The sequence below is a fragment of the Balaenoptera borealis genome, assembly GCF_965194805.1.
Source record: "Balaenoptera borealis genome assembly, chromosome: 19".
In the NCBI taxonomy this organism is placed as follows: Eukaryota; Metazoa; Chordata; class Mammalia; order Artiodactyla; family Balaenopteridae; genus Balaenoptera; species Balaenoptera borealis.
The window spans coordinates 67,895,491-67,923,355 of NC_138878.1; the positions used below are offsets into that span (position 1 = coordinate 67,895,491).

Below are 27,865 nucleotides of genomic sequence, written 5' to 3' on the forward strand. Positions count from 1 at the left end.
GAGTGCTGAGCCCCGTCCCCAGGGTTTCTGATTCTCTATGTCTGGGTGAGGCCCCAGAGCTTGCATTGCCAACAGGTTCCCAGGTCCTGCGGTGGCACGATTAGGGAGGGCGGGGCATTTCCCCCAGGCCTGCGGAAATCTGGGCACTTTTCTTTAAAAGGAAGCGAAGCCCCGCCCCGTATTAGGATTCCTGGAGCTAAATTATTTCCCAGTCTCTTCCCGCGGTGTCGCTGGGCCGTCGCCATGGAGAAGGGAAATGGCGCACGCGGGTGGGCACAGGCTGGGCGTTAACTACATTACCCAAAAGCGGATGCCACCTGCGCTGCCGCCCCCAGCGGTGCCGCCCCCAGCGCTGGGCCAATCACGACCCAAGAGGGGGGCGTTTCCTGTGGCTTCGGGGCGGGACTTCCGGTCTCGCCGCAGGAGAACATCCGTCCGTGAGCTGGTGCTGGTTGGACGGCGACCACGTGGACTCGAGCGTTGCACTGGGGCCGCATCTCTAGGGCCGGACGGGGAAGGAGAGCGAGGTGCCGGGGACTATCTCCGCACCTTGTCCGAGCCGTGACGGCCCCAGCCCCGGCTCCTTCACCGTGACACTGTGTCCCCGTCCGTGGGACAGACGACTTTGCGCCTCGTGTTTGCCAGGCCCTACGGGACCTCACGTTTTCCCGGGTCTTCTCATGCGCTCTGTTGACAGGGCCCCCGAAGGCGGCGGCCTGGGCCTTTCGGGCGTTTGACATTTCAGAGCGAGGTTCGGAGTGCGACACGCAGCCCGAGGTGACCCCGCCCAGGTCTCCCGCCTCTCAGGGCCCCATTCAGCCCACTGGGTCCCTTGGCGGTGGCAGGTGCGGCAGCACTGATGAATCCGGCGCAGGTGAGTGGAGGGTCACCCAGGGCCACACCCTCATTGTCCCCGCCCCTTGCGATAGCTGATGGTGGTGTCCTGGGACTTTGCCTTTCCTTCTCCCAGTTCTTGGTCGTGGAGTCTCTGGAGGGAGTCACTTGTGGCGCAGGGTACTGAATTCAGACCAAGGATTATATGCATAGGTTCCTGTACTGGCAACCAAGGGAGTAAATATCAGAACGGTGTCGTAGTGCATGTGCAAATACTCGGTGAGACTGAGTTGGGAGTGATCAGGGAACAGAGCAGCCGGGCAGAAGTCTGGCCTGGAATGGCAGCCCGAGGAGCTAGACCTCCCTTCTGAAAGTTTGGACAGAAGGTGGAGGTGATTTAACACATAATTCATTGGAAAGCTTTCCTCTGGCTGCACAGTGGAGACTGTGGAAGTGAGGGAGGAGGCAGGGAGACCGGGGAGGAGGGTGAATGGACAGCCTTAAGGCCCAAGTCCTGGGAGCTTGTGGGGGAAGGCTGAGCCTAAGTGTAGTTGTGCCTCGGGGGTAGGCTCTGGATGACACCGGGAGGACTGGCTGGCAGGAGAGTGTTTGAGGCCTGTCATGCCATACTCAGCTGAGGGAGTATTTTGTCTGCCCACGTGCCTGGTTTTGCTCTGGGCTGGACACAGTAATCAGAGGGACGTGAGGAGAGAGCAGGCACTAGTGGTGCCAAGTCTGGTATCGCCTCTGAGCTGGGAGGCCGGGGAGGAGAGGGATGGGGTGGGGGGATTAGGTGAGTGGGTAGACTGGGGAGTCCTGTTGTCCGTGAGCTCAACTGTCCCCATCGTGGCAGGGCTGTGTGACCTTCGAGGATGTGTTTGTGTACTTCTCCCGGGAGGAGTGGGAGCTCCTTGAGGAAGCTCAGAGACTCCTGTACCGTGATGTGATGCTGGAGAACTTTGCACTTGTGTCATCACTGGGTAAGTCTCTGTTTTAGTTATGTGTTGCTACATGGCAAATTACTCCAAAGCTTAGTGCATTGGAAAGACAAACATTTATCTCACAGTTGGTTTCGGTCAGGAATCAGGCATATCCTGCTTGGGTACCCCTAGCTCAGGGTCTTTCATGACCTTGCTGGCAAGCTGCCCAGGGCTGCCATCTGATCTGAAAGCTCAACTGGTTAGACTAGTCATTTCCTTGTTGGCTGTTGGCCAGAGCCCTCCCACAGTTTCTTGCCATGTTGTCTTCTCCATAAGCAGGTCACAACAAGGCAGCTGATATCCAAGATAATGAGCAAGAAACAGCATCCAAGATAGAAACTGGTATTTTTATCACCTAATCTCGCAAGTGCCATCTCATTGTTTTTGCCATATTCTATTCATTAGAAAGTAATTTTTAGGTCCAGCCAACACTCAGCAGGAGGAAGTTAACAAGGACATGATTCCCAGTTTCCTGGGCTGGCTTTTTTTCTCAAGGGGCAGTTCTCTCTGTCTCACAGTTCTGTCGTGGCACGGCTTCTTTCCTTGGTTCCCTGGGGTAAGTAGTGTGAGTATCAGGGCTGGGCGATGTGCACCACCGCCTCCTCGCCCAGAGCAGCCCCAACCTGTACTGCCCCAAAGCTTTGAGATGAAGAATTGGGGGTGAGAAGTCTTGCAGTCTGCCCCTCTGCCCCAGAGATTCCAGATGGCCTGGCCGGTCGTTGGCTAGGTGTCTGTCCAAATCCCTGGCCCAGGTTCTGCCTCCTTCCTCTAATTTTCCAGGGTCTGACATGGAATTGCAGGCACTGATATGGTTACTCCTTGTGGTGAACACTGAGCTCTTCCTGTAAGCCCTCTTCCAAGATTCTTTTTTTAATATTTAATTATCTTCTCTGCAGAGAGTGTCTCCCTGGGTCAGTGCTGGCCACTCACCAGCTCTTCCTTCCCATTAGGACTTGCGGTTTCCAGGTCTCATGGAGCCACCCAGCTGGAGCCGGAGGGGAGCCCAGGGTGCCTGAGAAGGTAGACGCAGCTCCAGTCACAGCAGAGAATACCTGGAGGAGGCCTAGGCCTGGTGAGCGGAAGGTGCGGGAATCAGGGCTGGCTTCACTTTATTTTATTTTATTATTTATTTATTTATTTATATTTTTATAAATTTATTTATTTTATTTATTTTTGGCTGTGTTGGGTCTTCGTTGCTGCGGCGAGCGGGGGCTACTCTTTGTTGTGGTGCACGGGCTTCTCCTTGCGGTGGCTTCTCTTGCTGTGGAGCACGGACTTCAGTAGTTGCAGCACGTGGGCTCAGTAGTTGTGGCTCGCAGGCTCTAGAGTGCAGGCTCAGTAGTTGTGGCGCACGGGCTTAGTTGCTCCGCGGCATGTGGGATCTTCCCGGACCAGGGCTCAAACCTGTGTCCCCTTCATTGGCAGGCGGATTCTTAACCACTGCGCCACCAGGGAAGCCCAGGGCTGGCTTCACTTTATACCAGCACTTTGTGCCGCGTCTACTAGTGTTTAGGTGGCCACACAAGTGGTGAACCTTATCCCACTTTTCCTTCCCCAATTTTGATGCCTTGCTCATTTGTCACTTTTACTCTGACCTTAGGTACCTGTTAGTCCCACCCCCCTTTCTAGTAGCACATCTTATCTGCTCTTCTCTTGCTGCTCCATGCGGCACTCTACAGCACTGGGTTTCTTTTAACATGTCACAAGATGCGTACGTATCCTTAAATTTTCCTTGAATACTAAATGTTTTATCTGGCCAGATTTTTCTGGTCCTGGCTAGACCCTTTTTCATAGCACTCACCTGTCACAAGGAACCAGGAACCTTGCTGGGAGGCCATTTGCAAGGTGTGATTCAGAGAGCATGCCTCTCCTGCTCACACTGTACCCCATCCTAGTATCCTCTCCTGCAAGGTTTCCTTCATTCTTTAAGCTTTAGAGGCCCACAGCACACAGCAGCCCTTCCTCATCCTGATTCTGGGTCCCCTGTGATGCCCATAGTCCCATAGACTAGTTGCCAGTTATCTCAGACACACATTTGTTACTGGATGGCATTTGCCACCAACTGAACATGCACTTCACCAGCATTCATCTTCCTTCAGGTTGTTGGCATGGAGTGGAGGGTGTGGCTGCACCTTCTGAGCAGGGAGTTTCTGCGAGAGTGTCACACACGAGAACTCCCAAGGCACATCCTTCCACCCAAAAGGCTCACCCCTGTGACATGTGTGACCCAGTCTTGAAAGACATTTTTGCACCTGGCTGAGCCACAGGGAACACCATCTGGGCAGCACTCGTACTCCCAACATGTGAATCATGGAGGAGAGACTTCTGGTGTAGTTTAAACCTTTACTGGATGCAGAAGCAGCGGAGTGGAGTCTTCAGAAGGGAAAATCCAGGCCTCGTTTGTGAAGCGCTGCAGATCCAGTGTATCAGAGAAGGACTTCACTTGCAGGGAGGGTTGGAAGAACTTCTTGGCCATCTCTGGACTTGGCCAGCACCTGTCCCCTCACAGTGGGGAGAAGCCACACCGGAGTGTTGGGAGGTTATTCTCTGCTGTCCTCACTAATAGGCCCTTTTGGGTATTGGATTCCCGTTAGGCCAGAAAGCACAACCTCAGGCCATAAAGCTTCTTAGCTGCCCTCGTGGAGGGAATGTTGCTCCAGGGTCATTTGACTCTTGGACCCTCTGTTGGGGGCAAACCAGGAAACAATGAGGGCCATTAGAAATGCAGGAAGAACCCAGGGACAGTTTCCCACAAGGAGAGTTTCCTCTGGAGGATGAGCTCTGAACACAATGGTGTGAGGACAGATGATAATCTGCACTCAGGAGTTTTACTAGAGCAATCCTCCGGGAGATGCATGTCATGAACAGAACTCACATGGACCAGGTAAAGCTTCCATGATCTACGCAGGGAGGAATCTCTGCAAGTGTAAGAAATGTGGGAAAGGGTTTAACAAACGTTGACCTGCCTTTCTCAAGAGGGCAGACCTCGGTCAACTCATGAGAATTTATGCTTAGCAGAACCACGTGAGTGCTTCCACTGTGGGAAGGCCTTCAACTGCAGGTCAGAGCTCATGCAGCTACAGCGGATTCACACTAAGGAGAAGCCTTATGAATGCAAAGAATGTAGGAAAGTCTCTTGTGTCAGGTCTGTTTTTGTCCCAAATAATATTTCCCACTCCAGAGAAAGTCACTTCGAGTGCGAAGTATGTGGGTAAACCTTTTTCGACAGCTGTTTTTTTCACTCATCACGTGAGGGTTCTCACAGGAGAGGATCCCTGAGTGGAATGAATGTGGAAAAGCCTTCATTCACCCTTTTCTATCTGGCCTAATAGGATCCACAATGGACAAAAACCCTTTGAGTGTAAGAATATCAGAGAGCCTTTCATGACAGCTCTTCCCTGACTCAACACGTGAAGCGTCACACTGAGGAGAAACCCCGTGAATATAGTGAATGTGGACAGTCCTTCAGCCTTCGTTCATCCCTCACCAAGCTGCGAAGTATTCATACTGGGGAGAAACCATATGAGCGTAAGAGATGGGGGAAAGCCTTTCACAAGTGGACTTATTGTGATATCAGAGAACTCATACTGGGGAAAGACCTTTCGAATGTAACTCCTAAGGAAAATCATCTGACCAGAGGAGACGTCTTACTCTGAGAAATTATACCAAAGAGAAACCGTGTAAGTGTCATTGCTGTGAGAAAATCTTCTGAGGCCAATCATCACTTATTGTCATCTAAAGAGTCATACTGGAAATGGACCCATCCTAGGACTTTGCACCTGAGAATTTATAAAGGAGAGAGAACCAGTGACTATTGTGCAATTTCAAAAATCTTCAGCTATAGCTCTACCCTTAGTATACACTGAAAAAGCAACCACAGGAATATTTAAAAGACAAAAACAAGGGAGGAAGAAGAAAAGAAGTAGATGTAACAGGAAGAGAAATGTATTTATGACTTCTTTCTTTCCTGACAAACTTGTGACAATTTATTGGTTGTTTTTTGTTGTTGTTATTGGGTGGCAGGGGAGGAGCAGTGTTTGAGAGGTAAACACCTGAATTACTACATATGCACTCTTCTGCCATGCTGAGCTGGAGAGCTGGACACTTGAGAACAGCCCTGCAAATATTTATTTGTTACAAAATATTGTCTTATGTGAAGCCTTGAATTATGAAGCATTTAAAACTTAAAAGAAATTAGGATACTAAGAATGTTGTTTAAAATGAGATCTAAGGAGATAAGGACACACTTATGAATGGGTACATTTTACTGTACCGCTTAAAACCATTTAAGGCTTCATTTTTATTCTTATTTTTTAATTTATTCATTGATTAATTATTGAGATATAATTGACATATAACGGTATGTAAGTTTAAGAATGTACAACATATTTATTCAATACATTTATATTGCAGTATGATTGCCATTGTAGCCTTAGCCTCTGTTGTGCCACAGAAGTATCATTTCTTCTAGTGGTGGGAACAAATAAGATCTTGTCTCTTGGCAAGTTTAATGTTTATAATGCTGTTTTGTTGTCTGTAATCCCTGTACTTTATATTACATCTCCAGGAATTATTAGTTGTAAGTAGGTACCCTTAAACATCATCATCTCTCCCATCCCCTCACCCACCCCAGCCTTTGGTAACCATCATTCTACTGTTTTCCAGTTCAGTTTTTGGCTTTGTTTTGTTTTTTTAGATTCCACATATAAGGGATATTGTACGGTATTTGTCTTTCTCTGTCTGACATATCTCACTTAGCATAACATCCTCAAGGTCCATCTGTGTTGTTGAAAATGGCAGAATTTCCTTTTTTCTCAAGGCAGAGTAGTAGTATTCCACTGTAGGTATATATACATTTTTATCCATTCATCCATTGATGGACACTTAGGTTGTTTCCATATCCTGGCTATTGTGAACTACAATAAACATGGAAGTGCATATATCTCTTTAAAAACCTGTTTTTATTTCCTTTGGAGTTTGGAGTTGGGATTGATTGGGCTTGCAGCCTGTCTCCACCATGCCTATCCCCAACCACATGACCTTGGTCATGTCACTTATCCTTGGGGTTCAGTGTTCTTGTGTGTAAAATGGGAAGATGGACATTGAACTAAAGCTTAGGAAGCAAATAAGAAAGAAGGAAGAGCTTGATGTGGAGACCCCTGAATGATGCAGGACCCCCAGGCAGGGTCGGAGTCGGAGAAGAACATCTCCAGCAAAGGTAACAGCAGGTGTCAAGACAGACTGACAAGAGCATTGTCTGTGCAGGAACCAGTTGACAGTCACTACAGCCGTAGAGGGGAGAGGGGTGGGCAGTGAAAGCAGGGTAGGGAGAGATGAGGAGTTGGGTTTTGTACTCATGCAGTTTGAGATGCGTGTCAGACATCTAAGAGGAAAGGTTGATCTAGTTGGATGTGCAGTCTGGAGTTCGGGGGTCATTCGTGTCTGCAGGTATGCGGTGCTAGTGCGTCCAGCACCAGGAACGTGTCTGACACCTGTGGTGGAGCAGTGAGGTTTACTGGTGTGCTGCAGTGTGGGTTACCACACCGTGGGAAATGTGGGGCCCTCAGTACGAAGATGTTAGTAACTTTTCTAGGCTCTGGGCTTGTGTTCAGTGATTTGGAGAAGAGTTTAAGGAAATAGAGCTTTGGTCTGAACTGGATGCTGTCAGGAAACGGGGTTGGTTTTATGATCAGATATACTGAAATTTGTTATTTACAAGGCAGGGGAAGGCAGCGGCACTAAAGCAGCAGCTAGTGGAAGATGGAGCTGTCACTCATGTTACCCAGGAGAGGGGTCTATCTGGTTGTTTGCACAGGACTCTGGTTGTCTGTGCTCAGATATGATGATAGGGTGGTTTTGTCATTGTCTCATTTCATCATGGTCACTGAGTGGCCCTGACTGAGGCTGGTGTTCTGTGAACTTGTTTATATTGTAAAAAATAGTAAATAAAAACCTAGGTTAAATAGAGTCAGGAGGGAATCCCCTGGCGGTCCAGTGGTTAAGACTCGGCACTTTCACTGCCAGGGCCCGGGTTCCATCCCTGGTCTGGGAACTAAGATTCCACAAGCCATGTGGCACAGCCCCAAAAAATAAAATAATAAAATAAAACATTAAAAAAAAAAAAAGGAGACCAGCAGGGGAGATTCTCACACCCGGCAACTGACAGCAGAGCTCAACAGGAAGAAGAAAGACTCCTCCTCTTTCTTGGCAAGGACTCAGCCAGTGAAAAGCCCTCGACTCTTTCTTTACTACAGCCCTCCTAATTTACTTTTTCCCTCTATAAAAGTGTTCTCCTACCTTTGCTGTGCAGGTCCTTGCCTGGTGGCTCGCCATGGTTGCAGACTCCGAGTTACAATTCTCAGCTGACCCTGAGTAAGCCCATCTTTGCTGGAGCAATAGATGGCAGTCTTTCTTTTAGGTGAACAATATTCAACAGGAGAAATTCAGAGTTCAGAGGTGAGTGCCAGACCAGCAGCCTGGCCCCCAGGATCCCCCTGAACTCTGCTTTCCCCCTTCCAGTCATAACCCCTTCCATGGCATCTAATTTAAACCTGTAATACAGATCAGCACCACACACACAGTTCTAGGCAGAGGGAACATCCTGTGCAGTGATGGGGGTGTGGGAGTGATCCTGGGGCACTTGAGAAATTGAAAGTTCAGTGTAGGGAACTCTGAGGCCAGGGCCTGGGGACTGGTCAGAGAGGCCTCTCAGAGCAGGTGAATTCTGAGTTGGGACAAGCTGAGGGCACAGATATCCCAGCAGACACCCTGTTCCAGGAGTGCCCAGCTGCTTGCAGAGCCTGAGTGGCACTAAGAGGTCCCCTTATGGTGACTGGGCTAGGGCAGAGCAAGGGACATGGGGTCAGCATAGGCACCCAGAGGGAGGCACACGCAGGGCACACCCAGACACGCCGTGGGACATGTACAGACCAGGAGTGGACTCTACAGCACCATCACACATAGGACTCCCCAAAAATGAATCAGCAGATGTGCACACTCAGACACGTACGTGGGACACAAAATCCTATGCAGATGCACACACAAGTTCCCACCAGGACACAAACAGAATAGAGAGGATATATTTACATTAACTAAAGACACACACATGAAAACAGACACAGACATAGAAAGGCACCCAGACACGTGTGCACACAAGTCCCGTACATACCAAGAACAGTGCTCACAGGGACATGCATGGGCAAAAGGCAGATGCATCCATTGGCACAAACATGTACGTGCAGACACAGGGGCACAAGCATGCAGAAAGATTATGGAGACACAGAGAAAGAAACTCCTGGACACACAGAAAGACTACACAGGAGAACACAGAGACAGCAGAAACAGGTACATTGAGAGAGGGCCACATGTACAGAGCCAAAGGTAGACACCTTTGCACAGCCACGTTGACAGATGCAGATGTACAAATGGTCATACATGTATAGGTATAGCCATCCAGAGAGAGACACACAAGAACTCACTCGGTCACATACACACACAATTACACAGGCGTTCCCAAATGCAGATAATCAGATCTGTACACATAGGAATGTAATAATGTTTAACACCTGCTCTTGAGAAGAAAGTGCACACAGATTACATAAGTTCATTACAAACTTTACTGATATAAAGGATGCGTAGCACACAATTTACAAATGATGATAATATATCCAACAGTCTCTATTGTAAATTCCACATGCCAATTAATTCTCACAGTGCTTTCATTAATTTCAGTTTTAAGTCTTATGTGTCAAGATTACCATTAAATTTCAACATATGTATATATTACAACCAAGCAACTCCAATTCCAAGCGTATACCCATTAGAAATTAGGGCATTTTTTTTCTCCAAAATATATATACATGAAGGTTTATAACAACTTTATTGATAACAGCCAAGAGGTTGAAACAACTCACTCAACCATAAGTGGGAACATGCTTAAACAAATTATGATCTGGTCACATGAATGAGGGTGTAAGAGTGTAGAATGTAGAAGATGAATAAAAAATGGGTGTCTGGTGATCAAATCAATGGATTGTGCTAGAAACTGGCTAGTTGTTCACCAATACTGTTTTCTCCTTCTGGGCACCTAAGAGGACAGTCATGTCCCAGATTCCCTTACTTAATTTGGGACCATGCAAATAAATTTTGGCCAATGGAAATGGGCAGGAGTGATTGTGAATAATGTGTCTTCAGTTTATCTTCTCATTTATGCTCCTTCCTGGGGTTGCCTCTTTGGGCCTCACTGTTTCCAGTTTTCACACCTCCCCACGAATTATTGCTCCTTTGGGAGCTGAAGAGAAGGAGGACCAGACCTGGTGAACTTGAGCCACTAGATATCAGACTGGACCATGTCCTGATCATACATTTGTACCTGGGTCTGCCTGCCCTGAGAGAGGGGAAGGCAGGACGAGTTTGAGTCTTTGTTCTTGTGAATTAGACATGAACTATGATGTCATCTTGTGAAGTATACCATGATATGAAACTGTGTTAACCCACTGCCCACTTAAGCCTAAGAGCAATTAGTCTTGATAGTTCTACGTTTTGAATCATATGGTCTGTAAAAATGCATCCCTTTGACAACAGACTTGCTTGTAGTTTTTGAAAATTTCCTTTATCTAATGTTTAAAAAAAAAAGTAGAATGAACCTACAGGTATACAGGTGTGCTCTATGCAAAATTTTTACCATTATCTGTAACGCTACTTGCTGACTCAGGGAGTGATTGTATTTTCTATTTAAAAAAACGTGATCAGTGATTCTGCAAAGAGGGGCCTCTGACATACTCCTATAGCTGTATATGTGAGAACCTTGTGAAGATGATGAACAATAACAATAATAGCTTGTGTGTATTTAGCACCAGGCCTTGTGCTAAGCATGTTTCATCTCAATTCCTATGAGGTAGGTTGTAGTATTTTCCCATTTTAGTTGTCGTACTTTGGGGGAGGGAGTTGGTCATGACTTTTAATAAGAGCTCCCACCTCTGGGGGGTTTCTGTGTCGGAAGGTGTAGGTTGGATCCGAGAACTTGCATTTTCAGTAAGTTCACAAGTGCTGCTGACCCAGTTTTGGGTGGCAAGGAATAGGAGGACCATATGTTACTACCCGAAGACCGCAGGAGAGAGGGATATTAATTGTTCAATTTTTTTTTTTGGCCGGCCCGCGCGGCTTGCGGGATCTTAGTTCCCCCGACCAGGGGTCAAACCCGCGCCCCCTAACTGGAAGCGTGGAGTCCTAACCACTGGACCGCCAGGGAATTCCCTTCATCGTTCAATTTAAATCTCAGTCCCCAAAACTCAAGAGAGGTGAAGCAGTTCTCCCAGCATGAAAGAATGCTCCACCTGCTGGAGACGGCGGAGGACGCGGCGTTGTCACAGGTGACCACGGGAATCTGGGCGCGTCGCCTTTAAGAGGAGCTCTGGCCCTCCGCGACCAAATTTCTCGCCGACCTTCCTCCCTCCACCTAACTCCGCACCGCTGTCAGGGAAAGCCGGAAAGGGGACCCTTATCTGGTTGGATGGAGGACACAAACTCCTTTACCCAGAAGTCTGTGCCCGGCGCATCCGTGCTGCGCCAATGACAGTCCGGTAGATGGGCGTTTCCTGCCGCCCTTGCCGGCAGGGGCGGGACTTCCGGCGTCGCGGCCGTGACGTCTTCTGCTTGCGCCGGGGCTGTCTAGAGTGGCTGTGGAGGTTGGGAGGCCTGGCTGGGGTCCGCCTTCCGTGCGGCTCTTCGGAATCGAACAGGGAAGGACAGTAGAAAGGATAGGACCTCCCTCCGCGTCGTTGTTAGGCTCCATGGTCCCCGTCGTGGGACGGGCCGCCTTGCGCGGAGGTGTCAGCCGGGGCTGCGCTCTTCCCGAGGCCTTCACACCCGCCCTCCGTCCTCGTCCGCTTCCGGAGGCGGCACCCTGAGCCTGAGCGCCTTATTACAAGGGGGAGCCTGGGGCTCGGAGTGCGACAGTCGTCCCGAGGCCACTCCGCCCAGTGTGGGGTGGGGGTTCGGCTGCTCCCGCAGAGCCCGCTCCAGTCGCCAGCTTCTCGACCCGATTCTGCTCAGAGGATCCGATGGCGGCCGCGGCGCTTATGGACCGGGCTCAGGTGAGTGGAGGGTCCCTCAAGCCCTCACCGACTCAGGTGTAGGGGATGGTGTGTTCTAGGGCTTTCAACACTTCGCCTTCATCCCTCTCTTCTCTTGAGTATAAAGGCGGTGAAGGGCGGTCCTTGACGGTGGATATGTGGCGAGGTTCCCATTCCCAGTGTTGATGGGGTGAGGCGTGAAATGGTTTCCAAGGCCCAGGAGCCAACTGGTACAAACACTTGGAGGTGAGAATGAATTAGGAGTGTTCAGGAAACGGCAGGTCTCTGTTATGTTTGGTGAGAATAGAGAGCAGGCAGTCAGGGATCAGGCCTGGAATGGCTGCCTGAGGAGCTGGGCCTCTTTTCTGATGGTGGCGGGAGCCATGGAAGGTTTGTAACAGAGAAGGGAGGTGATCTGACATCGGTGTTAACAGGCTTCCTCTTGTAGCAGAGTGGAAAGATTGGGGAAGCCTGAGGGTGGGCAGGGAGACCAGGATGGAGTCTACTGCAGTAGTCCAGGTGAGTGTTGATGGTGGGTGGACCAAAGTGGTGGCAGTGGAGGTTAGAGAGGTGTATGGATTTTGTATATGTTTTTAAACTAGGGTCGTTGGAGATTTTCTGATGAGACATAGTGAGATTCTGGGACTCTTCACCTGTTCCCCCCCCCTGCACTTGAGTCTGGGGCCCTTAAAGGAGGGTCCTTTCTAGCCCAGTATCCTGAATCTAAGCCAACAGTTAAATGAAGAGGTTCCTGCTTCTGGTAGCTAATGGGATGAGGACTGGAAGGGTGTATTATACCCAGGAACAGCATGTGCAAATGCTTGGAGGTAAGATTGAGTTGGGAGTCCTCAAGGAACCACAGGTTTTCATTATGTCTGTTGGGAAAAGGGCCAGGAGTCAGACAAGAATGGCAGGCTGAGGAGCTGGGCTTCTATTCTGAGGGTGTTGAAAGACATTGAAGATTTGGAGCAGAAGAGACATGCTCTTAATCGGATCTTAACAGGCTCCCTCTGGCTGCTGTCTAATTGAGAATGGAGTGTGGGTATGAGGGAGGAGCTTACTGCAGTAGTCCACATAAGTGTTGATGGTGGCAAAGAAAGTGGAAACTGGGCCCTGAGGACTTGGCATCTTGCTCAGGCACTTGGGTGGCAGTGGTGCCTGTCATAAAGACATGAGTACTTCCTGGATACTGTATGCAGAGTGGCTTCAGGAGTGGGGGTTGCCTTGGAGGTGCATATGGCGTGGGTCAGAAGGTTGTCAGTGTTAATGGAGTGTGGTCCCAGATATGAGGAAAGTGTGGTTCAGAGTGATACATGTTGGGAGGAGTGTGACCTGATGGCCTTAAAGTTGTTTCTGGGTGGCATGTTCTTGAGGATGCCAGCAGGAGAGTGTTTGGTGCCCTTCATGCAAGACCCATAGCTTATATAATATATTTCTGCCGACCTGCCTGGTTCTGCTCTGGGCTGCACACAGCGATCAGAGGGACAGGAGCGAGCAGGCAATAGTGGTGTCAAGACCTAGTGTCGCCTCTGAATTGGGAGGCTGGGGAGGACCAGGGGGTGGGTAGGTTAATGGGTAGACTGGGGAGTCCTGTTGTCTGTGGGCTCAATTGTCCCCATCGTGGCAGGGCTGTGTGACCTTCGAGGATGTGTTCGTGTACTTCTCCCGGGAGGAGTGGGAGGTCCTTGAGGAAGCTCAGAGACTCCTGTACCGTGACGTGATGCTGGAGAACTTTGCACTTGTGGCCTCGTTGGGTAAGTCCCTGTTTCAGTTATCTATTGGTACATGGCAAATTACTCCAAAAGTTAGTGACTTAAAACAATTAAAATGCGTTATATAAGTTTCAGTGCATCAGGAACCTCGCTCGTCACAGCTTACCTGGGTGCTTTTGGCTCAGGGTCTCTCATGAGGTTTCAGTCAAGCTGTCAGCCAAACCTGTGTTCTCATCTGAAGGCCATTCTCAGGAAGAATCCACTTACAAACTCACTCATGTTTTGTGTTTCCAAGATGTAGTTTCTTGCGGCTTGTTGACTTGTGAGCGTTAGTTCCTCACTGGCTGTTGGTCAGAGGCCTCCCTCGGTTCCTTGTCATGGTGGCCTTTCTGTAGTGCACCTCATAACATGTAAGGTGCCTTTTCTGAGCAAGGGAGCAAACGAGAATGTCCAGGATGATAGCTGGTCTTTTTGTAACCTGACCTGGAGAAAATGATCTCATCATTTTTGCCCTATTCTGTTCCTTAGAAATGGGTCAGTCAGTCCCGCCTACAGTCAAGGGAAGCGGCCTACAGAGGGGCGGGAATACTGGGAGGTAGGCATTCTTGGGGGCCATCGGAGAAGCTGCCTTCCACAGGCCCCCATGCCCGCTCCAGTGTCCTTGGGGTTTGCTTTTTCCCCACTTCCCTTGGGGCAGCTCTTTCAGTCCAGCCAGATCAGTGACTCTTCTCCTTCCTTTCTTTGGTTCCCAGAGTAGGCGCTGTGGGTGCCGAGGCTGGGCCGTGTGTGGTGTCCCCTCGCTCGCTGAGCAGTCCCGACACCTATGCCCAAAGCCTTTCAGGATCGGGTTAGGAGTTCAGGGCTCTTTCAGTCTGCTTCACAGATTCTGCCTGGCTTGGGCACTTCCAGATCCATGATGCCTCTGCGTCCATGTTCTGCCCCTATCCTCTGGCTGAGATTTCCTGGGGCATGACTATGCCAGGAATTGTAGGTACTGACATGGTCACTGCTTGTGGCAGACACAGGGATGTCCCGCCAAATCCTCCTTCAGGTTTTTCTCTCTCTCCTTTTTGAAAAACATTTTCTCTTCTTCTCTGTGGAATGGGTCTATCTGGGCCACCCATCTGCCCTATGATTTCTTTACAACTTCCATCTTCCTGATCACATGTAGTTGCCCAGGTGGAGAGGGACAGGAAGCCTCGGGTGCCTGACAGGGAGCCCTGACTCCAGCCACAGTGAGAGAGGCCAGAGAGGGCCTGGCCCTGCCGCATGGGAGCTGAAAGAGAGCCATCTTAGGGCTGGGTTCACATCGTACCGTCAACCTGCTTTGTGTTCACCAGTGTTTTCTTGCCAAGGCACATAGCAGTACCTCACTTCTTCCTTTCCTTCCCCATTCTCGGCACTTGACGTTTCTCTTCTGTCTTCCATCCCTTGGCTGTTTCCCCACCTCTCTGGCCTCCATGTCTCTCACTCATTCTCCTCTTCTCCGTCCGCAGTGCTCTGCAACATTGGCTACTATAATGTGTCATGAGTTGTGCACGTATCCGTACGTAGTCCTTAAGAACCAGCTACTTACTTGCAATCAGATTTTCCTGGGCCTGGACACAGCTTTCTGCACAGAGCTCACCTGACACAAGCAGCCGAGGCCCTGCTGAACCGCTTTTGTAGAGGAGTGAATTGGAGACCTCGCCTCTACTTGCAGTACTGTCCAACATCATTGTGTCTTTACCTATCTTTAGAGTTCCTTCGTACTGTGACCTTTAGAGGCCCAAGACCGACAGTGGGCCCTTCCTGATCCTGGCTCCCTCATCCTGCCAAAAGCCAGTGGACTCATTCATTGGTGTGTCACACATACATATGTGATGGAGTTGCTGCTTCCCACCAAAGTCAACATGTACTTCACTAGCATTTCTTTGCTTTCAGGTTGTTGGTGTGAATCAGACAATGAGGAGGCCCCTTCTGAGCAGAGCGTTTTTGTAGAAGGAGTGTCAGAGGTCAGGACTCCTGAGTCATGTCCATTTATCCAGAAAGCCCAGCCGTGTGAGATATGTGACCCACTCTTGAAAGACAGTTTGCACCTGGCTGAACACCAGGGATCATGCCCTGCACAGAAACGGTACACATGTGACCCCTGTGGGCGAGGATTCCTGTTCAATGAAAATTTTTATCAGCACCAGAAGCAATATAGTGGGAAGAATCCTGTCAGAAGGGGTGATGATGGGGCCTCACTTGTGAAGAGCTATGCTGTCCACATGTTAGGGAGACCTTTTACTTGCAGGGAGGAAGGGATGGACTTGCCGGATAGCTCTGGCCTGTTGCAGTACCAAAGCACTTACAATGGAATGAGTCCATGCAGAAGGGCTGAGTTCATGGAGCCTTTTCCACAAAGCTCCAGACTCGGGCGACACCAGGGAGACCATGATGAACTGATGCTTCTCAATTGCAGTGACAATGGAAAAGCCTTCCTGAACACCTTCACTCTCCTTGACAACCAGATAACTCAGGCTGAATTGCGAGCTTTTAGGTGCCTACCATGTGGAAATCTGTCCAAGGAGAAATCAGTTCTTATTCATCACACAAAAATTCATGGTGTAGAAACATCACATGTGTGTAGGGAATGTGGAAAGGCCTTCATTCACCTGTCTCACCTAAAAACCCACCAGAAATTTCACAATGGAAAAAGACAATATACATGCAGTGAATGTGGGAAGGCCTTCAGCCGCAAAGACACGCTTGTACAGCACCAGAGAGTCCACACTGGAGAAAGGTCTTATGACTGCAGCGAATGTGGAAAAGCCTACAGCAGAAGCTCCCACCTTGTTCAGCACCAGAGAATTCACACCGGAGAAAGGCCTTATAAGTGCAGTGAATGTGGAAAAGCCTTTAGCCGTAAAGACACACTTGTTCAGCACCAGAGATTTCATACTGGAGAAAGGCCTTATGAGTGCAGTGAATGTGGGAAATTCTTTAGCCAAAGCTCTCACCTTATTGAGCACTGGAGAATTCACACTGGAGCAAGGCCTTACGAGTGCATAGAATGTGGAAAATTCTTTAGCCATAACTCCAGCCTCATTAAACATAGGAGAGTCCACACAGGAGCAAGGTCTTATGTGTGTGGCAAATGTGGGAAGGCTTTTGGCTGCAAAGACACACTTGTTCAGCACCAGATAATTCACACTGGAGCAAGGCCTTATGAGTGCAGCGAGTGTGGAAAGGCCTTCAGCCGTAAAGACACGCTTGTACAGCACCGGAAAATCCACACCGGAGAAAGGCCTTATGAGTGTGGCGAATGTGGAAAATTCTTTAGCCATAGCTCCAACCTCATTGTGCATCAGAGAATTCACACTGGAGCGAAGCCTTATGAGTGCAGTGAATGTGGGAAATGTTTTAGCCACAACTCCAGCCTCATTCTACACCAGAGGGTTCACAGTGGAGCAAGGCCTTATGTGTGTAGTGAATGTGGAAAAGCCTACATTAGTAGCTCCCACCTTGTTCAGCACAAGAAAGTTCACACTGGAGCGAGGCCTTATGAGTGCAGTGAATGTGGGAAATTCTTCAGCCGCAATTCTAGCCTCATCCTTCACCAGAGGGTTCACACGGGAGAGAAGCCTTACGTGTGCAGTGAATGTGGGAAAGCCTATAGCAGAAGCTCCCATCTTGTTCGGCACCAGAAAGTTCACACGGGCGAAGGGCCTCATGAATGCAACAGCTTTGATGGCCCTTAGCTGCATCTGTTACACTTGTTTAGCAGCCAGAAAGTTCACACTAGAGAAAGGCCTTATGAATGCAGAAAATGTGCTGTATCCTTGTTCAAGGTATGAGGACTCACACCAGAGAAGAGCTCTGTGAGTGCCCTTTGTGAGGGAGCCAGCAGGTCAACCTTGTACAATCGTACATCCACCCCGGGGAGATTCCCGACAAGTACCACGTAGGTGAGAAGCTCTCATGAGGTGCATTGCACTTCCTCAACTGTCCAGGGCTCTTGACAGTTATATCACTGCCAGTGCCTGTGGTGGAAGCCATCTCATTGCTGTTAAGTTCCCACAGTGTCTGTCAGTTACTCCAATATGCTCAGGAAAGGTGGACCCCTGTGCTGTCTCTTCTGATCCCTCGAGGGGATCGTGAATGTTCTGAGCACACTGAAGGTCCTCATTTCCACCTCCATGACTGGGTACTGAGTGACCATGATCTAACTCTGGCCGAAAGGATCTGAACTGGAGTCTCCTGGGGATTTCCAGACAAGATTTCTCTTCTTCCTGGACAATGTTAACTGTAACATGATAGCTGTGACTTATTTATCTTGCTCCCAAGTCACCCAACTTTGGAAATCCCTGCCCCATGCGCTACTCTAGTTTGTGCAGTGATAAAGGCCTGCTGTGGCAGTCTTTACTCACGGGAGGTCAGTTCACTGTGTCTAATGGATTGAGAAAAAATTGGGTTTTGCCGACATGAAGGGAGGAACACCTTATGTTGACACCAACGGTATGTGCCTCAGAAGGGACAGCAGGGTGGTAGAGAACAGCTCTCAGTCTAGTCTGGCCTAGTTTGCATTGTTGCCCAAGGCTTGCTAGAAAAGTCTGAAGAGCTTTGTGCATCTAATCCTGTGGCCTAGAAGTCAGGATTTCCTGTGAACCCACAGTTCATTCTGAGGAGGGCACAGTTGGTGTGGAAATCTCCAGTGCTTGTGGAAGCAACATGAATTGGGTCCTTTGTTCCTAGGGAATGTCCCATATTCCCCAGCACTTTTGAGGGATTTCTGTCTCCTGGACCTATACAGGAGCCAGTCCCTGATGTCCAGAATCCCATAGGCAACTATCATTGACTGGAAGGCTTTAGCCCTTTAGAGCAAGGTAGGAATCATAGTTGGTACAGAAACACTGAGATAATGGAGTGGGGATGACTGTGGTTAGTGAGAGGATGTGTGTCTGTTCTAACAGTGGCATCTATAAACGTCCATGCGATTTTGGCTGTATGGCATGAAAGTGTACAGAAATTCTCAGGACCTTCAGACATCTGAGTCTCCTGTGGCCAATGCACTGTCACAATAAATAATCTAAACGTTTGTGGATTCCTGTACCTCCTTGGGCTGTTGACGTTATGGCCATCACTGCACAGGCAGGAACCCCAGCACTGATGAGAGATCCAGGAATCAGGCTTCTCTGACCCAGCCAACATTTCTAGTGACTGAAGTGGACGTGGACTTCATTGCTGATACTGAGGCAGGGCTCATCCCCCTAAACTGTGGGGAGAGGGATATGCTAGAACCAGAACAGTTGGCAGATGTGACTTTCCAAGAGGAATGGTAAATATGGATTTTCATAGGGAACATTTAGTTCTTAACATCTTCATTAAGGTATGGTGACATGAAATAAACTGAATATATGAAATGTAAAACATGTTATGTTTCACCATGTGTAAATACTGATGAGACCACACCATCAAGATAATGGAGATATCCCACACAACCAAAAGATTCCTTGTGTCCCTTTATAATCCTTTCCTCCCAGTCCTTTCTGGCCTCCTTTCCCACAATTCACAAGTAATAGCAAGCATTTTCTAGAATTTCATATAAATAGAATCATATGGTATATACTTTCTGGGGAGTGGGGACTCTGGCATTTTTCAATAACCGTAACTATTTTGAGATTAAGCCATCTTGTTGCATGTATTAATTGTTCATTTGTATTGTTGAGTATTATTCCATTGTATGGATATACCACAGTTGTTTTTTTATCCATTTGCCTGTTAGTGGATGTTTGGGTTATTTCCAGTTTCTGGCTGTTACAAATAAAGCTGCTGTGAAGATTTGCGTATAAGTTATCACTGAATAACATTCCATTGTATGGATGTAACAGTTTGCTTATCCATTCACTGGCTGAAGGACATCTTGATTGCTTCCAAGTTTTGGCAGTTATGAATAAACCTGCAATATGCATTGTGTGTAGGAGGACATAAGTTTGTAGACATAAGATTTCAGTTTGTTTGGTTTCAAGCCAAGGCATGATTTGCTGGGTCATATAGTAAAAGAGTATATTTAGTTTTGTAAGAAACTGTCTTCCATAGTGGCTGTATCATTTTGCATTCCCACGAGCAGTAGGTGAGAGTTCTGTTGCTCCATGCCTGTCAGCATTTGGTGTTGTCAGTGTTTTCGATTTTTGCCATTCACATAGGTGTGTAGTAACAGTATGTTTTTGTTGCTTTAATTTGCAGTTCCCTAATGACATGATGAATATCTTTTCATGTTCTTTTAACAGTGTCTTTTGCAGAGCAGAACTTTTAAATTTTAGTCAAGTCCAAAATACTCGGTTTTTCTTTCATGGATTGTGGTTTGGTGTTGTATCTAAAAACTCATTGCCAAACCCAAGGTCTTCATTGTCTCCTGTGTTATCTTCTAGGTGTTCTATAGTTTTTTATTTAGGTTTATTATCCATTTTTTGAAAATATTTGTGAAAGGTGTAAGATCTGTGTCTGGGTCACTTTTTTAAAGCCCCATGTGTTGAAAAGACTATCCTTTCTCCATTCCTTTGCCTTTGCTCCCTTTTCAAAGATCACTTGACTATATTAGCGTGGATGTATTTCTAGACTCTCTGTTCCAGTTTTCTTCATTTATTGTGATAATCATTGTGTGGCTGTGGGGGGTTTTTTTCTTGTTGCCTTTTATTTTATTTACATGGTTTATTCCATTAATTGATATTCAAATGTTAAGCCAGCCTTGCCTTTCCTGGGACAAATCCCACTGGATCATGTTGTATAATCCTTTGTATATGTTGCCGAGACAGTTTTCTGATACTTTGTTAATGTATTTTACATCTATATAGATGAATGATAATGAGTTTGTAGATTTGTTTTCTTCTGATACCTCTGTATCACAGGGGTCCCGAACCCCCGGGCCATGGACTGGTACTGGTCCGTGGCCTATTAGGAACCAGGCCGCACAGCAGGAGGTGAGCTGCGGGAGGGCAGCCGGGGAGCGAAGCTTCATCTGCTGCTCCCCATGGCTCGCGTTACCGCCTGAACCACCGCCCCCCACAACCCTCCCATCCGGTCCATTGGAAAATTGTCTTCTGCGAAACCAGTCTCTGGTGCCAGAAAGGTTGGGGACTGCTGCTGTATCACAGTAATTCTGATCTCATAGAATAAGTTGGGAAGTGTTTCCTCCTCTATTTTCTGGAAGAGTTTTTGAAGGATCAGTGATATTTCTTTTTTAAATGCTTGCTGGAATTCCTTAGTGAAGGCACCTGAGCCTGGAATTTTCTTGTGGGAAGATTTTCAATAAAAACTACTTAGTATAGTGCTATATACATTCTCTACTTATGTCAGATTTGATCATTGGTGTCTTTTAGGAATTTGTCCATTTTAACTAAATTGTCTGATTTGGGAGGAATAGGATTGTTTATAATATTCCCTTATGATACTTTTAATTTCTGCAGGGTCAACAGTGTCTTCATTCCTGACTTTGTTAGTTTGTTGTCTTCTTTTTTTGTGAGCCAACCTAGAGTTTTGTCAATTTTGTTGATCTTTTAAAACAACCAACTTTTTTTCTTTCATTGATTTTTAAAATTTTTTTTTCTGTTTTCTGTTTCAGTGTTTTGTTCTAATCTTTATTATTTCCTTTCTTATCCTGGCTTTGGGATTAGTTTGGTCTTATTTTCCAGGTTTCTTAATATGGAATATTAGGTTATTGACATCATTCTTCTTTTGTAATAAGCTTTTTTTTTTTAATTTATTTTTTTTGGCTGGGTTGAGTTTTTGTTGCTGAGTGCGGGCTTTCTCTGGTTGCAGCGAGTGGAGGCTACTCTTCGTTGTGGTGCGCGGGCTTCTCACTGTGGTGGCTTCTCTTGTTGTGGAGCACGGGCTCTAGGTGTGTGGGCTTCAGTAGTTGCAGCACGCAGGCTCTAGAGCACAGACTCAGTAGTTGTGGTGCATGGGCTTAGTTGCTCCGGGGCATGTGGGATCTTCCCGGACCAGGGCTCGAACCCGGGTCCCCTGCATTGGCAGGTGGATTCTCAACCACTGGGCCACCAGGGAAGCCCTGTAATAAGCTTTTTAAAGCTATACATTTCCCTCTAATCATTTAATTTAGTTGTAGCATATCAATTTTTTGTATGTAGCATTTTTATCTTCATCTAGTTCAAAATATTTATGTTTGTAACATTTTCCCTGTAATCTCTTCTTTTACCCATAGGATATTTGGCAGTTTAATAACTCTTTCTATTAAATTTGCAGGGATGGTATCACAGAGCAGGAAGAATGCTTTTGCTTTTTCAGTCAATGGCCCAAGTGTTACTGTTGAAATGGGGAAAATCTGTGGGTTATTTGAAATACCTTCCACTCTTAGGAAGAGATTGAGCTAAGCTGTTGGTGTTTAATGGAGAAAAAATAGCAACCATACCTATCAGGAATTGATGAGGATGACCATCTATAGTTAACTCATCTTGAGGGCTTAAAGGATATGGCAGGTTATTGGGCACTTTTCCTTCCTCAAAGCACCCTGACTGCTCTGATTTGAGGGATTTTCTTTTTTCAATTAATTAATTAATTAATTAATTAGGCTGTTCCGGGCATTTAGTTGCGGCACGCGGGATCTTTGTTGCGGCATGCGGGATCTAATTCCCTGACCAGGGGTCGAACCCGGGCCCCCTGCATAGGGAGCGGGGAGTCCCTGAGGGATTTTCTTTGTCTTGGTTTTTCTTCATAAGATGGGACAACCTTTTTTCCAGTGTCCCTTCTACTTATAATATTTACAAGTGTCCTTGTCAATAGGTGGTTGGTTGGGACGTGGGCCCCTTAGCCCCTGCTGATCTTCAGGGACACATGTTTTCCTCAGATCCTGTCTTGTAGATATGTAGCTGCCAGGTTTTATAGTTCAGCTAAAGGGACTAATTATTCTAAGTTCTGTTTTTGAATTAGGTCTCCAACTTCAAACTTAACACCACTGGTAAAATGACATGAAACAGCTGCTCTTACATAAGCACCTCTGTGAATCCCAACTGTTGAAATTAGGAATTTTTTCTAGTCTGTCCTGAAAATCTCTTATAGTTTAAAAATATTTTTGTTTTAATGATTAAATTACTCTACAGTCGATTTTTGTTGTTAATACTTCAGGTATAGCTTTCAGGAGACTTGGACCTACTTTCCTGAACTTTCTATGATCCTCAGGTTTATTATGGAAAGAACTCCCGTCAGTCCCTTCCTGGTCAGTCCAGTCAGCTTTTGCCACCTTTGATTTAGCATCTTAGCTTCCAACCACCATGTACACAAGTTGTGTAAGTTAGGTGAACTTGGTCAGATGTACCCTAAAGAATTCTAAACTTTTTAATGATTACTTGCTTGTCTTATTTGAGTTGAAAAGAATCTTTAGTTATACCTCTTAATTCAGCTCAGGTACAAGGTTTAAATTCTAAAATTTTCTGCATGCCTGACTCATGGCTGGAGTGGATCTTTAGAGATAACTGGCATTTGGGGTTTTATGAGAGTTGGGAAAAGGTGATGAAACTGAGTCCCCCTAAAACCGAGTTCCCCTGCTGAGTTTATGATTAACCTCTCTATCCAAAACTGTGTTCCCTTTCTTGTCCCTTTCTACCTTAATGCTGTGCTAACTGAACACTAATCAACCAGAGTCAGATGACTAAAGTTGCTGTTGTTGATAACATCGTTAATGTACAGACAGGGGTGTTTCTCCAGGGCAAGATGAGCTAACAGAACTTCCACGTCATGGACCACCAGACCAGAGACTCGTAAACAATAGGCATCCTTATTCCTGAAACTATGATTAAGAAACGTCACAAGATGACGATTAACCCCAGCTTCTTTGTTCCTCCCCTCTAAAACCCCCCAACTCAAAGACCCAGTTGCAGTGGGTGTCAGACTTGTCTCTCACTGCCTTGATTGGTGCCCTGCAACAAACCCTTACTTTGCTGCAAACACCCAATGTCAGTTTGGCTTTTGCTCGGTTACAGTAGGGGGTCTGAGCAAGGGAAAGAGTAGGGGGAGAGGTGCTAAGGAGAGAGATCAGAAGGATAAGGGGGTGGGAGCGCTGGATGTGGCACGCTACTGCAGGACAAGGAGAGGGTGGATTTACAGGAGGATGAGTCTCCTTTGTTCCTGCTGAGTTCGTCGACTTGCTCATTAGTTTTGGCCAAAGAATCTTCTAGTGATGTGACTTTTATTTCAGAATTTAATTTGGAGTCCTCTGCATACTAAGAAAAAATACTATCCTTCGGGCCTGAGAACTCTTATTTCCTTTATTTTCAAAGATGTCTTACAAATTAACCCTTTTGTTCAAATCAAGTGACCCCCAGAGTGGCCATTGAAGGCTCAAACCATCCTTGGTACAGTTACGCTATTCGGAAACACAGGCACAAGGGACTTCCCTGGTGGTCCAGTGGCTAAGACTCTGTGCTCCCAGGCTTCCCTGGTGGCGCAGTAGTTAAGAATCTGCCTGCCAATGCAAGTGACACGGGTTTGAGCCCTGGCCCGGGAAGATCCCACATGCCACGGAGCAACTAAGCCCGTGCACCACAACTACTGAGCCTGAGCTCTAGAGCCCGCAAGCCACAACTACTGAGCCCGCGTGCCACAACTACTGAAGCCTGTGCGCCTAGAGCCCGTGCTCTGCAACAAGAGAAGCCACCACAATGAGAAGCCCATGCACTGCAACAAAGAGTAGCCCCCGCTCGCCGCAACTAGAGGAAGCCCGCATGCAACAACGAAGACCCAACATAGCCAAAAATAAATAAATAAATAAATTTATTAAAAGACTCTGCGCTCCCAATGCAGGGGACCCGGTTTTGATCCCGGTGCTGCAACTAAGAGTTTGCATGCCGCAACTAAAAAGATCACGCATGCTGCAAGTAAGACCTGGCGCAGCCAAATAAATAAAGAAAAAAAAAGAAACACAGGCGCAAGAATTAGGATTGTAACAAGAATATGAAGATTTAGACTTAGACCACCCCAGAGGGCAGGCAGTGATCAGTAGGTATGGAATGCTTGTGGACCTCAGGTCCCTAACCTGATGGTTGGCTCCTCACCAGACAGACCCACCGTGTTCCCCTGGCATGTGGATACCAGAGAGAATGCTCTCTCTAGCTTATAGCCCAGCTCTCAATACAACAATTTTAAGATGGAAGGAGACCTCATTTGGTTTATTGGTAACCTTCAGGAAAATTTGTCCATGTAGCCTCCAGTACTATGAGAACTGCAAACCCACTGGTCTGTGAGGCTGGCCTGAACAACAGGCTTATAGGGCAGTGCCTGTGTTCTACCCTGTGATTCAACTTCTCGTGAGAAACTACATTTTTAGACAGCACAGGAAAAACAAAAACAACCAGTAACTCAAAGGACATCAAAAAAGGTATGAAAAGGAATAGCCTGATTCACCCAAGTATCTCAACAGGGAACTATCAACAAAATCCAGGTGTCAAACTGAGAACAAAAAGCCAAGAAAATCAACACAGAGCAGAGTTTAGACCTCCTGCTGATTTACCACGTCGTCACGGACTCAAGTTGCCCTTGAGCAGCAAGGCACGTGGACATCTGTGGGTACTGCACCTGGTGGAAGGCTAGGGTCTGCGGTGACAGCGTAAACCATATTTCAGTGGGACTTCCACAGTAAACATAATAGGTTGTAACATAGCTTCTACAGTGGATACATCCAATTTATCTTGTTCCTTTTGTCCATTGAACGTTGATTAGTGAGACACAGGCTCAACAGTAGTGTGAGCTGGAGGACTGATGATATACAGTGTGGAAGCTCCTTACAACTTCTCCTGTTACTAATTTCCCTTCTTAATCTGAATTTCTCATAACAATTACTTTTTTATTTTTTTTAACAATTACTTTTTCACTTGCTTTAATACTAGTTGAGGAAATCATATACTCTCATGCTTAACTTTAGTAATGTTGATTTATATCTGTCCATCATTTTCAATATTGAATGAACAATTGTATATCATTCAGAGACCTCAAAGAGGACTTTTACCACATTTAATAAATATCCACTCTTAAGCAAATTCATCACAAAATTTATATTTGCATTTTGCATTTTTATATTCGGTATATACAAAAAATAGATAATAGCAATTTCAGCAAGAAGAGAAAACATTGCCTTTGAAATCTCACGTGTGTGTCAATTTGTCTGTTACAAGTCCAAACTCATAACTGGTAAGAGGTTGAACCGTTGAAAGGTTTTCAAACTTGTGAACTGACAGTGAATTGAACTTGGTATCTGATACAAAAAGAAAAAGAGGGAGGGGGAACTTTCTGTTTGCCTGCCTGCTCTAGTTGTCAGGCAGTCACCTCAAAAAAAGCCAGAGCGGGTCTCATAGGAGCTTTTGGGAAGTCTGGCATTCAGGAATTGGCAGACTTTCAGAAATGGGCATGTTTAATGATTGATGGACTTTCAGGTTTGTTACTCTGCTCACTACTGTTGACTAGGACTTTCAGAAGCAAGGTTGCTATAGTGAGGCACTTACTGATTGGTTGTTACCTAGGGGCTGGGGCTGTCACTGATTGGCTGTCTTTCAGGACTGGGGCCTGAACACTGATAGGCTGAATTCTAGAAGGTTGGGACTATCAATTATTTGTGAATTTTTGGAAGCTTCAGTTTACTGGGATGAGGCTGTTGCTGACTGGCTGGCTTTCACAGGTTATCTGAAGTTATCTCTAAAAAACCATGTTTTCTTGTTCAAGATTTTGGAATTGGGCTAAAGAACAGTCTTTGCCTTCCTGTTATGAAAAATAAACACTTTAATTATTAGTCCCCTCTGTTGTTCTTCCTTAGCCAGACCCTAAGGAGAGACCAGAAGGCATTGTCCAGGAGGTTATTTCTGGGGCTATGTTTATGAGCTAATGTTGCCACTAAGTGATTTAACTGCCAATTACAGTGAGAGAAAAATAGCTCTAACTGCTGAGTTTTTGTAATGTATTGTAAAAAGCTAAGTACAGGATATTTAGGGCGTTCTGACTATCAATACAGGATACAGGATGTGTGCTCTATATGCAGAACAGCTGGCAATCCTATTCCTGATGTCTATCATGCACCTACTCTTGGACCTGAATCCTTGTTAGTGCTCATTGAACAGTTGCAGATCAGTAAATACACAACAGCACAACTTCTTTATTCATTTTTACCTCTCTGGCAACTCCTTTTAAATATTGTCTTTACCTCTCCCTCCAAGCTGTTAATGCATCATGTTTTCAAGTATTTAAAAAAATAATCACATTTTGGAACCAAACTCTGAGTGTGGCTAAGGTTTCAGCAAGCCTTGAAGTCTCAGCTTCATTCTCTGACTTCTCAGACTCAGTGACTCTTTTTCAGACTTCATTGATTTCTTACCTTTTTTTCCTCCACTGTCACAGATAAATTTCTCTAGAACCATTTCTGCCACTTTCCTTGAAAACCTATAAAATTATTATTAATAACATTTAGTAATATCCATTTAACAAGTGTTTTCCCAGAGATAATCTCAACTCCCTGTGTATACTGTTGCTGCAATTACAGGTGAAATGACAAACCATTTTCCAGCAAGGAAATGAGATCATAGAATCCCAAACCTTTATGTCAGGAATAAGATGGCCCCTTTGCACACGTGGTCAAATTCTCAGAGAGGCATATGCTGTCCTGGTAGAAGATGGCATGTGATAAGTCCCTCTTCTTTTAGAGAGGTTTCACATTTCTTAAAAGAAATGGAGTAATCTCAGAGTTAATTAATTAATTAATTTATTTATTTAGGCCCTGCTGTGCAGCATGCAAGATCTTAGTTCCCCGACCAGGGATCGAACGCATGCCCCCTGCATTGGGAGCGCGGAATCTTAAACACTGGACTGCCAGGGAAGTCCCAAAATGGTGTATATCTCAGACATGAAGTAATATTATCTTAAATAGCAATGCTGTTGAAACACCATCACTGACTATTCAGGCAGGAAGGATGTTTTCTGTGGGAATCAGGGGCACATCGTCACCCTTTCTAGTGCCTCCAGACATCCCTTCTCCGAGTTCACCATCCTAAGCCCTGTCTGGGGGCTTTTTATATTGCGCTTGAGAGAAGCTACTGAAACTCATGAAAAGCGAGAGTGTACGTGTTTTTGACAAGCAACAAGATAGCCGACAGCTATGAGAGGACGAGAAGTAACATTATGGTATGGTGGATCCCTTTCTATGTGCAGTCTTTGGAAATTTGCTGCGATTCATGCAGTCTGAAATAATGTCTCTAAACATTTCTGTTACTTGCCGTAGACTACACTCCAAGGAAATCTGGGTATAACG

At 46.5% G+C, this 27,865-nt stretch overlaps 1 protein-coding gene across 4 annotated transcripts; it reads left to right on the top strand.

The window, feature by feature from the left end:
* Positions 1-398: 398 nt before the first annotated feature.
* Positions 399-26,356, top strand: ZNF304 (zinc finger protein 304). 4 transcript variants are annotated; one of them, XM_082369289.1, is made up of 6 exons: positions 413-874; positions 1,688-1,814; positions 2,765-2,897; positions 8,125-11,908; positions 13,515-13,641; positions 15,523-26,356. In XM_082369289.1, the coding sequence occupies exons 4-6, from the start codon at positions 11,876-11,878 to the stop codon at positions 17,322-17,324; spliced, it is 1,962 nt and encodes a 653-aa protein (XP_082225415.1). In that variant the 5' UTR covers positions 413-874; positions 1,688-1,814; positions 2,765-2,897; positions 8,125-11,875; the 3' UTR covers positions 17,325-26,356. The 4 variants fall into 4 exon arrangements, 3 of the variants coding, with proteins under 3 accessions (XP_082225417.1, XP_082225415.1, XP_082225416.1); XM_082369290.1 differs by having other exon boundaries at positions 2,765-2,886; XR_014237872.1 differs by lacking the exons at positions 8,125-11,908; positions 13,515-13,641; positions 15,523-26,356 and adding an exon at positions 3,914-7,922 and having other exon boundaries at positions 399-874.
* Positions 26,357-27,865: the final 1,509 nt, after the last annotated feature.

What these genes read in the sequence shown, in the direction of transcription:
- ZNF304 (XM_082369289.1), top strand. Translation starts at nt 11,876, where the DNA reads ATGGCGGCCGCGGCGCTTATGGACCGGGCTCAG. An exon ending in CGCTTATGGACCGGGCTCAG is followed by an intron (nt 11,909 to 13,514) that starts GTGAGTGGAGGG and finishes CCATCGTGGCAG; the next exon opens with GGCTGTGTGACCTTCGAGGA. An exon ending in TGCACTTGTGGCCTCGTTGG is followed by an intron (nt 13,642 to 15,522) that starts GTAAGTCCCTGT and finishes CTTTGCTTTCAG; the next exon opens with GTTGTTGGTGTGAATCAGAC.